Raw genomic sequence first — 13,326 nt, 5'->3', positions numbered from 1 at the left:
TATGTGGCCGTTCAGAGGATCATACATGTATATACTGAAATGGAAAGACCTCCAAGATATAATGTAAGTGAAAAAAAAATTACAAACTTTCATTAAAAAGATGGGGAAAATAAGAGTATATATTTGGATTTGCTTGTATAGGCATACAGGAACTCTGCTAAGATCCATAAGTAATTTAAAAGTGGTTACCTTAACTTTGTGGGTAGGAGCAGTAATTGGGTGGATAAAAGGACAGGGTTGGAAAGGTCTTTTTACTGTGTAAATTCAGATGTTTTAAAGCTTTTGAAACATGCAACTGTTACCCGTTCAAAATTTTAATTAAAAAATCTTTTTTTCTACATATCTCTACCTGGAGCTCCCACTCACTGGTGCCAGCTCTGGGCTGCGAGGCCACCCAGAGCAGTTCTGATCCTTTTCCATGGGGCAAGACTCTAGCCATCTGTCGAGAGGCCCCCCAGGTGATACAAACCTGTTTCCTGCCACTGCTGCTCACACCACATGGTTCCCACCATCTCACTGCCCTCCCCATGGGAGTCACGAGTGCTGTTCACCAAATGTTTCTGCTTTTCCACCTCTGAACACATGGCTGGATGGCAGGCCCTGGCCTCCTGGTAGCTGGACGAAGCCATGTGATAAGTTCTGGCCCATGAATTTTGAGAAGCAACGAATATCACTTCTGGACTAACAGCATTTAGTTACCAGTGTAGGAACCCAGAGCACGTTTTTCCTTTGCCAAGTTACTGGCAATATTCCAGACAGTAGTTGCTGTCAGCTTGAGTCTCAACATGAAGAGCCCCAAGTTAACCTGCAGTGGAGCATAAGGAAGGTAGAAACCTTGTTGGTTGAAGCCACTGAAAGAGTTGGGAGTTGTTTGTCTCTGCAGCATAGCCTAGCCTAGTCTGACTGGGACACTCCTGAAGCAGCGTGAGCAGCACCAAGCAGGGATGAGACTTTAACAGCCTCTGACCTCGGGGTCCATAAGGGCCATTATACTCACAGCACTGCCTCAATGGTGTCCTGGATCTCCCGCTGCAGCCGTGGCTCCATCCGGTAGGCCTCCACCAGCAGCAAGGCCTGTTCATAGCTGGCACAGTACACTTTATAGACTTGCTCCAACTCCTCTTGGAATTCCAGGAATAAGTTGCCTGACAGTGAAAAGCAACAAGGAGTTCTCAAAAGCATGTCTGCATGTCCTCTTGCTTAGGACAGAGAGGCGGTGAGTGACACAGCTAAGCATTCCAGCTCTGGAGTGAGACTGCCAGGCTTAACCAGTGTTGTTGCCTTGGGCAAGTCACCTCATTATCCTGAGCTTCTATTTCTTTCATCTCACTTTCAAAAGGCTGCTGTAGGATTAAGTAATAGAATGATGTAGAGCTCAGACTGGTACGCTGTCTATATTTAATAAATGGTAGCTACAATGATAGCAAAAATATTGATAATTCTCATATTTGGACAGTGCTTTATAGTTTACAAAACACACTCATGTTATATCTTTACAATTACTATGTGTGGCAAGTACAACTCCAAATGCTCTGTCTATAAAGAATCCCTACAGCACAGCATGGATAGTCACAAACGTGGGCTTTGGAGTCAGAGAGAAGTAAGGCCAGATCTCCAGCCAACCCTTTCCCAGTAGCATAATTTAGGGCGAGTATTTGACCCCTCTAACCTTCCATATTTTCACCTATAGACTGGAATAAAAATAGTGCTCACCTCCAAATGTTCATTGCGAGGATTAAATCAAATAACGCATGTAAAATACCTGACACAAACTTCATTCACCAAAAATTTACCAACTGCTTATTTACTGACTATGTGCCAGGCACTCTTCTAAGTTCTGTGAACACAACAATGACCCTGCCTCATGGAGCTGATATTCTAGTGGTGAAGACAGACAATAAATAAATATATTACATATGCCAGGTAGTGGTGAGTACCATAAATCTAAACAAAGCCAGATAAAGAGTTAGAGAGTGGTAGGAGATCTATTTAGGAAAGACCTCCATAAAGACGTGGATGTTTATCAGAGACCAAAAGAACCCAGCCCTGCAGAAACAGACACAGATGTAGAGAACAAATGTATGGACACCAAGGGGGAAAAGTGGCGGAGGGGTGGGGGGGTGGGATGAATTGGGAGATTGGGATTGATGTATACACAGTAATATGTATAAAATAGATAACTAATAAGAACCTGCTGTATAAAGAATAAATAAAATAAAATGCAAAAATTCAAAAAAAAAAAGAACCCACCCCTAGGAATGTCTGGGGGAAGAGCAGCACCAGGCTTAGGGAAGGACAAATGCAAAGACCTGAAGGCAAGTGACCACTTGCCAGGTGGGTGACACAAGAAGGCAGGTGTGGCTGGAACACAATGAGCAAGGGCACAAAGTAGAGAAAATAAACAGGAAACTGAAGTCAGATCATGTAGGGCCTTAAAGTAAGTAAGTAAGGTGTAGTAAGGTGTTTGGATTTTATTCTTATGGTGGCAGAAAGCAAATGGAGGGTTTTGAGCAGGGGTGACATGATCTGGTTTCTGTCTGAAAAGGATCATTCCCATGCTCAATTTCAGCAGCACATACATTAAAGGTAGAATAACACAGGACAGATTAGCATGGCCCCTGCACATGAATGACATGCAAATTTGTGAAGTGTTCTATATTTTAAAATCAGAAACTTATGAGAGTGATTATTTTTAAGGGGAGATAGAACGGGGTAGAAAGAACAGGGAATGGGTCAGGGAAGTAGGGATGAGAGGGGAGCAATGCTTCGCTGAATATACCTTTCTATATAGCTCAGATCTTGGAACCATGGTAATGTTTCACATACTCCCAAAATAAATATATAATTAAGACCAACCAGGATGTGGAGGGGGAACCTCAAATAGAATACAAACAATAAGGAATGAACCTAATTCTATTACAAATGAATAGCATAACCACACTGAAGGGTGTAGGAAGAAATTAACGTAACTATTTTTCACAAAGGGACAGGTTTGTAATGCTGATTATTATAATAAAAAAATATTTTATGTGTCTACTAACTTCGAACAAATAAGTAAATACACTGAAGATAATGGCGGCCATTTCTACCTGTCACAGAAAGATGCTACAAATAAGAAAAGGCGAAAGACTAGAAAGAACCCTGAGGTGCTGGACTGGAATTGGAGGTTATCAGTAGGAACTCATGGTTTTAAATATTTTAAATATATAAATACGGATGGATAGATACAGAAGGAAATGTAGATATGTGTACATGCATGTGTTGGTATATATACATATATTTCCTAACTCTGTCAGCTAAGAGGGCCTAGAAACAATGACACTCCAGGAGCAATGAGCACACCTAGATCTTAGAACCTGGTGTCTAAATACCATTCTCCAAAGGTAGGAACCAAGGCTCCTAGGAAAAAAGCTGATTCCAAGGATGAGGCAGGGAAAATACAAGATGAGCCTAGAACATCTTGTGGGGTCAGAAAGTAAGAAAGTGCTCACAAATTGTTGGAGACATACTGAAAGGACACAGGTGCCAACTTGAAAGAGTTCCCTATGGCCAAAGCTGGTAAAATTTGAGCAAGAAAATGAATATTAATAGTACTGGATTCTGACTCATGGAATAAAGTAAATATCCATGAGTTTATACTTATATAAATAGTTGAATAAAGAAATGAATGGGTGAGGGACTTCCCTGGTGGCGCAGTGGTTAATCTGCCTGCCAATGCAGGGGACACGGGTTAGATCCCTGGTCTGGGAAGATCCCACATGCCACGAAGCAACTAAGCCTGTGCACCGCAACTGCTGAGCCTGTGCTCTAGAGCCCACATGCCACAACTACTGAAGCCCGAGCGCCTAGAGCCTGTGCTCCGCAACAAGAGAAAGCCACTGCAATGAGAAGCCCACACACCGCAACAAAGAGTAGCCCCCACTCGCTGCAACTAGAGAAAGCCTGCGTGCAGCAACGAAGACCCAATGCAGCCAAAAATAAATAAATAACTAAAATTAATTTATTAAAAAAAAAAAAAAGAAATGAATGGGTGGGACGTCCCTAGTGGTCCAGGCATTAAGAATCTACCTTCCAATGCAGGGGATGCGGGTTCAATCCTTGGTTGGGGAACTAAGATCCCACATGTTGTGGGGCAACTAAGCCCGTGTGTCACAACTAGAGAGCCTGCATGCCACAACTAGAGAGAAGCCTGCCGCAACAAAGAGCCCACGCACCACAACAAAGACCCAGCATAGAAAAATAAAAAGCTGGCAAAATTTGAATAAGTTCTGTAGAGTTAATAGTATTGCACTGATGTTAATTTCCTCATTTTAATAATTGCACTATGGATATGTAAGATGTAAAAATTAGGGGAAGCTGGAAGAAGGGTATATAGGAGCTCTCTGTATTATTTTTGTAACTTTTCTATAAGTCTAAAATTATTTCAAGATAAAAAGTGTAAAAAGAACCTTGAAGACATCATGCTAAGTGAAATAAACCAGTTACAAAAATACATATACTATACGATTCCATTTATATGAGGTACCTAGAGTAGTCAAATTCAGAGACACAGAGGGTAGAATAGTGGCCACCAGGGGCTGGTCATCAGTTTAGGATGAGGAAAAAGTTCTAGACATGAACAGTGGTGATGGTGGAACAACAATGTGACTGTACTTAATGTCACTAAACTATACACTTAAAAATGGTTAAAATGGTAAATTTTATGTTATATATATTTTACTACAACAAAAAAGAAACTTTAAATAAAAGACTTTTTAAAACACTGCACGCGGACTTCCCTGGTGGAGCAATGGTTAAGAATCCGCTTGCCAGTGCAGGGGACATGGGTTCGAGCCCTGGTCTGGGAAGACCCCACTTGCCACAGAGCAACGAAGCCCGTGCGCCACTACTACTGAGCTGGCGCTCTAGAGCCTGCGAGCCACAACTACTGAGCCCGTGTGCCACAACTACTGAAGCCCACGTGCCGGGGGTTTGTGCTCCACAGCAAGAGAAGCAATGAGAAGCCCGCGCACCGCAACGAAGAGTAGTTCTCACTCGCCGCAACTAGAGAAAGCCAGCGCGCAGCAATGAAGACCCAACGCAGCCAAAAATAAATAAATGAATAAATAAATTTATTAAAAAAAACCAAAACCCTGCACGCTAATGTTATAACTGCTATATTCATAACTGCCAAAGCCTGGAAGCAACCAACTTGTCCTTCAGTAGGTGAATGGATAAATAAAACTGCACTATATCCATACAACGGAGTATGATTCAGTGATAAAAATGAAATGAGATATCAAGCCAGGAAAAGACACGGAGAAACCTTAAATGCATATTACTAGATGAAAGAAGCAACTCTGAAAAGGCTACATACTGTATGATTCCAGCAATATGACATTCTGGAAAAGGCAAAACTATGGAGACAGTAAAAAGAGCAGTGGTTTCCAGGGGTTGGGGTTGGGGGAGGGATGAACAGGCAGAGCACAGAGGATTTTTAGATAAGGGAAACTATGTATGAAACTGTAATGGTGGCGTCGTACATTATACGTTATTCTAAACCCACAGAACTGAACAACACACAGAGTGAACCCCAATGTACACTATGGACTTTAGTCAATAATAATATATCAATATTCATTTGTCAGTTATAATAAATGTACCACACTAAGGCCAGGTGTTAATAATAGGGGGAACTGTGTGGGGGGAGGGGTACATGGGAGCTTTCTGTACTTTCTACTTAATTTTCTTTTTTTTACAGATTTAATTTTATTTATTTTTGGCTGCATTGGGTCTTCACTGCTGCATGTGGGCTTTCTCTAGTTGTGGCGAGTGGGGGCTACTCTTCATTGCGGTGTGCAGGCTTCTCATTGCAGTGGCTTCTCTTGTTGCGGAGCATGGGCTCTAGGCATACAGGCTTCAGCAGTTGTGGCACACAGGCTCAGTAGTTGTGACACACGGCCTTAGCTGCTCTACGGCATGTGGGACCTTCCCAGACCAGGGATCGAACCCACGTCCCCTGCATTGGCAGGCAGATTCTTATCCACTGTGTCACCAAGGAAGTCCCTACTTATTTTTTCTTTTTGTTTTTTTTTTGCTTTTGTTTTGTTTTGTTTTTTGGCTGTGCGCCTTGTGGGATTCTAGCTCCCTGACCTGGGATCAAACCTGTGCCCTGCAATGGAAGTGCAGAGTCCTAACCACTGGGAATTCCCTCTACTTAATTTTTCTGTAAATCTAAAAGTGCTCTAAAAAATAAAGTCTATTAGAGCTATACTATGCTGAGACTAAACCAGAAGTCAAAATGGAAATAGGAATAGCTATTAGATGGCTACTAAAAATACCCAGGCAAGAGTATTTGGTTGTCTACCTGGGGGAAAGTGGTGAGGGCGAAGAGAAATGTATTAGTCACAAAAGGGCAAGTAAGCCACGGACCACGGGAAGCCCAGGTGACCCTACTGCTTGCTAATGCTGTGCACTGTACCCGTGAAATACAACAGTCCCCCGCTTGAGACACATCAGATGATACCTAGACCAGCGTCGTCCAGCTCTCAGCAAAGACTCCCACAGCAAGACTCCCACCCCAGGAACGAAACCCTCTCCCCAGTGCTGGTCAAGCCAATCCTCAGAGAGAACTCTCTCAGGAGAAGCCCCCAGAACAAGGGAGAACATGACCAGGAAAGATTACCCGAAATTGCAGCTAGGGAGAATGTGTATGATAGGGAGATCAGCCAGCTGCAGAGATGATCCCACTAAGAGATAGCTTGGGCGTAGCCCTAAAACCTAGGGCAGTTCCCATATTCTTCATTACTAGGGTGATTCTGCAGGAATGCAACTAATGCCAAAGAAACCTTACCATACCAGTACATGGCCAGAGGCAGGGGCACTTCAGTAACTGAAGGGTGGAGGAAGGCAAACTCCCCTAGAGCAGAGAGCAGAGCTGTCCAACAGGCAGGAATGCTTGGGGCACCAAAGACTTATTTCCTCTCCTCTTGTCCTTCCTTAGTCACAGATTGGAAAGAAGTCACAGCAGCAAAGAGTTACTCCCAGTATCAAAACGGTACTCTACCTCTAGTTGGGAGAAATGAGAAAGGGAGGTAGGAAGGCCAAGAGCTGGGGCTGTAGTCTGAAAGAGCTGTTCAAATCATGACTCAGCCTGGTCAAGCTGTGTGACCTTAGGAAAGTTAATTAACCTCTCTGAGTCTCGGGTTTTCCTTTAGTAAAATGGGGATAATAATAATAATAATCAACAAGTAACAGTGTCAGGAGAATAAAAAGGGCTACTACATGTTAGGTACCCACAGTCATGGCTGGCACAGAAATGGGTACTATTTTCATGCAGAAGGCATGAAACTGAAGCTCAGAGACATGAAGGAGCTGTGGGTGGCAGAACCTTGTGAGTCAGACTCCAAGGCCCCTTGGACCCCTCCAAGCCACGACCACAGATGGCTACTGGGCACCTGAAATATGGAGAATCCCAACTGAGATGTGCTGTCAGTGTAAAAGACACCAGATTGCAAAGACTGTACCAAAAAACAAGTAAAATGTATCATGAATAAGTTTTATATTGATTACATGTTGAAATATTATTTTGGATACATTGGGTTAAACGAGATATATCATTAAAATTAATTTTACCTGCTTTAGTTTTTTTAATGTAGCTACTTAAAAACTTTAAATTTGGCTCACACTAGATTTCTTTTAGACAACACTGGACTACAGCATGATGCCTTCCCATGATAGGACCCTGTGTGGGAACTCCTGTGAACATCTGCATCGTGTTTGGAATCATTTATAAGAACACAGAACCTGACTCACTTGGGAGGTTCACGCCCAAGGTCCAAAAATCTTTTAAAATGCTGGCGCTGGGACTTCCATGGTGGCACAGTGGTTAAGAATCCGCCTGCCAACGCAGGGGACACAGGTTCGAGCCCCGGTCCGTGAAGATCCCACATGCCGCAGAGCAACGCAGCCTGTGCGCCACAACTACTGAGCCTGCGCCCTAGAGCCCGTGAGCCACAACTACTGAGCCCACGTGCCACAACTACTGAAGCCCGCATGCCTAGAGCCCGTGCTGTGCAACAAGAGAAGCCACAGCAATGAGAAGCCCACGCACCGCAACGAAGAGTAGCCCCCGCTCACTGCAACTAGAGAAAGCCCGCGCGCAGAAATGAAGACCCAACGCAGCCAAATAAATAAATAAATACATTTAAAATGCCGTGGCTATGGAATTGGGAAAAGGGCCTTCCTTGCATAGCAGGGCCTGGGGGCTGAGAGGGGAATAGAGAGAACTGGTAGGAACCAGCTCAGCCTTGATTAGGCACAAAGTTGAACCTAGGAGAAGAAAAGCTATGTGGATTCTTTGCGCCTCTTTTTGGCTAACAACGAGAGGCAGAGGACGAGGAGGCTATTTTCTGTAGACTCAGTAAAGGCCAGGGAATAGGTTTGCCAAATTAGGGAGGGGGAGATACAAGATGCTCGGTTAAATTTGAATTTCAGATAAATAATGAAGAATATTTTAGTATAAGTATGTCCCAAATGTCCCATGGGATATACTTATACTAAAACATTATTCATTGCTTATGTAAAATTCAAACATAATTGAGCATCCTGTATTTTATGTGGCAACTCCACTAGGGAAGTAGTGAAGGCAGGGAATGGAGATATTACCAGGTACGCTCAGAAGACAAAGCAGCACCTTGACTCTTTGTAGATCAAGCAGGAAGGCAGAGATGGATAAGTGGGGACCCTTAACGAGGAATTAGTGGACCCTAGAACCCATAGCAACAGAAGATGCTAACCTCAGAGTCCCCAGAACCTTGGATTGTCTTCAACCTGAGGTTATAACAATTTCCACTCAAATAAGTGGTAATTATTAACAGAAATAAGGATAAAATGATAAAAGGTAAGAATATCTACCTAGATACTTAAAAAAATCTTGTTCCTTAATTTTGCATTTAAATATTCCTCTATTTAAAAGAAATAGTCACACTTTCACATTGCTATTTTAATGAAGAATCATAATTTTAGGAGAATAGTAAACACACTATACACAGGCTTCAATCCCACTCTCTACTGCATGGAAGCTGTTCAGTGCAGTAGTTGAGAGCACTGGCTCCAGAGGCCACCTGCCGCAATGCACATCCTCCTGGCTCTGACACTAGTTGGATGACCTTAAGCAGGTTACTTCCTCTCTCTGTGCCTCAGTTTCTTCAACTGGGAAATGAGATGACAGCAACTACCGTTCAGGGTTCTTGTGAGGATTAAATGAGTTAATACATGTACATCAGAAGAGTGCTGGTCATTTAATGAACACTCAGAAAGTTGGCTTTTTCAAAATGTGTATATTTGTTATTTTTAATCCCCACCATCATCATTCATGTCTAAGAAAGGGTAGAAGATTGGGGGTGTAAAGACCAGCGTGACTTGGGTGGATGCCCCCACCTCATCCTCTTTTCTGCCTAACACCATTCACCCTTGTCCCCTGACTCCACTTGAAAACCCTTGACCACAGAAATTTTGTCAAGCAGATGCGAAGAGACTGCAGAAGACAGGGATGAGGTTTATACCCACTTGTCCCTCCTTCTTTACGTCTGGTCATCCTAACCATTTCAGAATTAGGAGTCTACCTTCATCTCTCACCTAGGTGGAGGTAAAGCCACCAGCTGGTCTCGCTACTTCCACTCTTGCTACCCTCTCACAATCCATTGTCCACAGCTACCAAGGGGATCTTTGAAAAACAAATCTCATATCACTTCCCTGCTCAAAACTGTCCAATGACTTCTCATCACATGTAGAATAAAATCCACACTACTTACCAAGACCTAGAACACCCTGCAGGATCTGGTCCTTCTCTGCCTCTGCTATCTTATCTCCTAATACTCACCCCTCACTCATTCCCCTGGAGCCACACCAGGCTTCTTTCTGCCTGTCCTTCAAAATTCCCAGGCTCACCCCTGCCTCAGGGCCTTTGCATAGCTCTTCTCTCTACTCTCCCTCCAGATCTTCTCATAGCTGGCTCCTCCCTAACAGCTCTCAGTTCAAGTGTCCTCTCCTCAGGAGGGCTTCTCTTTTCCCAAACGTTACTAAAATTGTAATTTTTTAAATTACAAATTACTACTTAAAATTCTCCTGTTTATCTGTGTGTCATCTGTCTCTCTCGCTAACTTGTTAACCCATGAGAACAGAAGATTGGACCCTCTGGTTGATGCTGTGACCCCAACACACAGCACAGTGACTGGCACACTGCAGGGGCTCAGTAAATAACTGTTGAATGAATGAATGTAAAAGAATCCCAGAAGAAAGTCTCAGCCACTCCACTAACCAATTTTGTGTCCATTAGGATGTCCTCCCTGTCTCTAGGCCTCAGTCTCTTCATCTGTAGTGATGGGGTTGGATTGGATGTTATTTGAGGGTCCTGCCAGCTCTGACATGCTATATTTCAGGGATCCCCAAAACAGCCTCTCATTGAGCTGCATTTCCCTGGAATGCTGGAGAAAATACAGCAATGATCACATGCTGAGACCAACTCCTCAGGAATCTCAGGCTGCTAACTGCCTGGTATTTTGCTTACCAATCAGCTGCACTTGTTCCTCTTCCCTGGCGGCTGTCTCCTGCAGGTCATGAAGCAATTTGCTGTTCACCTTGATGATATCATCGATGTTTGAGAACAGGACATCCAGATCTCCCTGCGGCAGCTGGAAGGAACAAAGGCACCATGGGAGGTCGCTTAGGAGTTCAGTAGAGTGACTTTTTTTGGAGGCTTTGGACAGTAGTCCAGAACAGTCACATCATTGGGGTTCCACCACTCTTGGGAAGACTGTCCCAGTGGAATGTTTGCAAGGACTTTGAAATTTTATAATTAGGTATTTTCATTTCTCTACAAGAAGAGAGAGAGAGACGGAGTGCTCAGCATGAAAGGAAAGCTGAACTGTATTATCCTAGGTCTGCTGCCAACTATAATTTTTCTTCTCTCATTTTCCCCATCTGTCATAAAAGTGTGGGAAGTTGGACTTCTTTCCAGCTCTGACATACTTGGCACCTACCACCATTACCTTGAGATATATTCTGAACTCCATTCCCTATGAACTAAGCTATCCCACTGTTAAAAAGGATGCAGGACATCTATATATGTGCATGAACATATATAGGATATATATAGAGACAGATGTCCTGGATGCACAATCAAGTGGGAAAAGCTAACTGTAGAAGAATAGAGTATGCTCTTATTTTTACTAAAATAAGTAACAGGGAATTCCCCGGCAGTCCAGCGGTTAAGACTCGGGCTGTCTTAACCCCGACACTGCTGTGGACCCAGGTTCGATCCCTGGTCAGGGAACTAAGATCCCACAAGCCGTCTGGTGCAGCCAAAAACAAACAAAAAATAAAATAAGTAACAATCTATCTCTGTTTGTTTAATGCCTACAGAGAAAAATCCCAATTTCTAGAGGGTGAAATATGAGAGGGCTTTCACCTTCTACATTATCTATTTGATTATTTCATTCATTCAATAAACACTAGTTGAAGTCCACTGTTTACGTGTCAAGAACTGGGATATATTGAACTAAACAGCCTTTCCCCTTATGTACCTTACATGCTAGAGGATGCTTGACATTTTAGAGAGACAGCCTGTGTTATTTCTGAAATCAGGGGGGAAAAAGATGTAAAAAATTAACACTAAAATAGAAACCCATCATAATGATAACTTTTCCATGTTACCACCCTCCAAATGAGACAATTAGAAATAGGTCACTTAAAAGAATCTGTTCTAAACTTAATAAAGGGCTATTTTATCCATTAGTTCACTTAATTCTCTGAGGTGATTACTCTCTGTCAATTTAGCAGATGAATATACTAAGGCTCCAAGGTGTTAAAAGCCTTGCTGAAGGTTGCAGGGCCAGTAAGTGGAAGTACCGGGGCTTACGTCCAGGTGACTTCATATCCACCACACTTTCCCCTCCATCAAGCCTGCGCCAGGAACAGATGTGAGGTTTCAGGAGCTGGGACTCACACTTGCCCCTATAAAGACAGGCTGAGTGTGGCCCCACCCAGGTACCTGCTGCAGGTGGCTCCTAATGTCCGAGGCACAGAGCTGGAGCACGTGTAAGTAGGAGACCTCGGTGTCGATGAGTTCCCTGACGGCCAGACTCTGATGCAGCAAGGATCTCTCCTCAGGGACCCGACCTTCCTCGTCTGGACTCCCTGTCCTAGAGGACAGCTCATCATCCCCATGATCAGTCATGTCAGCAGGTTCTGGGAAAGACAAACACATCCGGACTCACTTCTGGGAGCTCTATTGGGACATGCTGTCTCTAATCCAAAGACAACTGTTCATCAGATGGCCTAAAAACATCTTTAGCTGCCTACAGAGTCAAGATGAACTGCGTATAAGCATTTGTGGGCAGTATCTGAACAAGTTTAAAAGGTAGAACGCAGCTCAGATAATTGTTGACATTTTAAATTCATTTCCCAGGATTCAGACAATGTGCTTGCCTGGCTTTTCTTCTATTTTCCCCCCAGCTCTTGACCTAGATTTCTTTATCTGGTTCAGCTGAGTCTCTCTCGCCCTCCTTCTCTACCCACTACTACCCCATTCAGGCCATACTACCTATCGCCTGGACTATTTCCACCACCTCCAGGATCATTTTTTCAAATCCACACCCCTCTCCCACCTGCTGCCACCCACATCCATTCATCCTGGATATGCTTCCAGTTTAAACTTCCTGAAACAAAGCTTGTGATCCTGGTATTCTCTGCTGTGAGACTGTAATAGCCATCTGCTGCTCTGTGGTCTACCTCTGACTTCGTTTTCCTCTTCCCTGACACACTCCAGTGAAAGAAAGTTATGTGCTTTTCTCCATACCTGCATGGTCATTTCCTGCCTCCATGCTTTTGCACCTGCTGTGACCCCTCCAATGTCCCTATGCTCTGACATTCATCTCTAAGGCCTTTGCTGATCCTCCCAGCCAGATATACTTTTCTCCTTTATCTCTAAGTTTAAAAAGTACAAATGGCAATACTGTGGACAAAAAAAATCTCCCTACTACAGAACACCTAGAAATGCTAGATCAGCTATAACAAACTTCCTTTTCACTGCATGGCAAGGCTTGCAAGAAAGTAAAGGAGGGAATTCCCTGGTGGCACAGTGGTTAAGAATCCGCCTGCCAATGCAGGGGACGTGGGTTCGAGCCCTGATCCGGGAAGATCCCACATGCCGCGGAGCAACTAAGCCTGTGCGTCACAACTACTGAGTCTGTGCTCTAGAGCACATGAGCCACAACTACTGAAGCCCGCGCACCTAGAGCCTGTGCTCCGCAACAAGAGAAGCCACCACAATGAGAAGACTGCACT

The 13,326-nt window shown here is 43.7% G+C and overlaps 1 protein-coding gene and 1 non-coding gene across 6 annotated transcripts in view; one reads left to right on the top strand and one right to left on the bottom strand.

Annotated features, from left to right (window-relative positions):
• The window catches only part of ARHGEF37 (Rho guanine nucleotide exchange factor 37), a 74,782-nt gene that overhangs the window by 25,561 nt on the left and 35,895 nt on the right, over nucleotides 1–13,326 (bottom strand). For all 5 annotated transcript variants that reach the window (XM_029218256.1, XM_029218257.1, XM_029218258.1 and 2 more), the window contains exons 2-4: nucleotides 12,032–12,228; nucleotides 10,550–10,673; nucleotides 998–1,145 (exon numbers count right to left, since the gene is read on the bottom strand). In XM_029218256.1, the coding sequence (XP_029074089.1) occupies nucleotides 998–1,145; nucleotides 10,550–10,673; nucleotides 12,032–12,228 (469 nt within the window). The remainder of the gene's footprint in view (nucleotides 1–997; nucleotides 1,146–10,549; nucleotides 10,674–12,031; nucleotides 12,229–13,326) is intronic.
• On the top strand, nucleotides 2,556–2,663 carry LOC114893479. Its single transcript, XR_003792905.1, has one exon. It is a non-coding gene; the product is annotated as a U6 spliceosomal RNA (small nuclear RNA).

This window comes from Monodon monoceros, unplaced genomic scaffold, assembly GCF_005190385.1.
Source record: "Monodon monoceros isolate NGI ecotype Baffin Bay Population unplaced genomic scaffold, NGI_Narwhal_1 Super_Scaffold_12, whole genome shotgun sequence".
Classification (NCBI taxonomy): Eukaryota; Metazoa; Chordata; class Mammalia; order Artiodactyla; family Monodontidae; genus Monodon; species Monodon monoceros.
The sequence above is the reverse complement of the archived record's forward strand: the minus strand, read 5'-3'. Positions and strand labels throughout refer to the sequence as shown.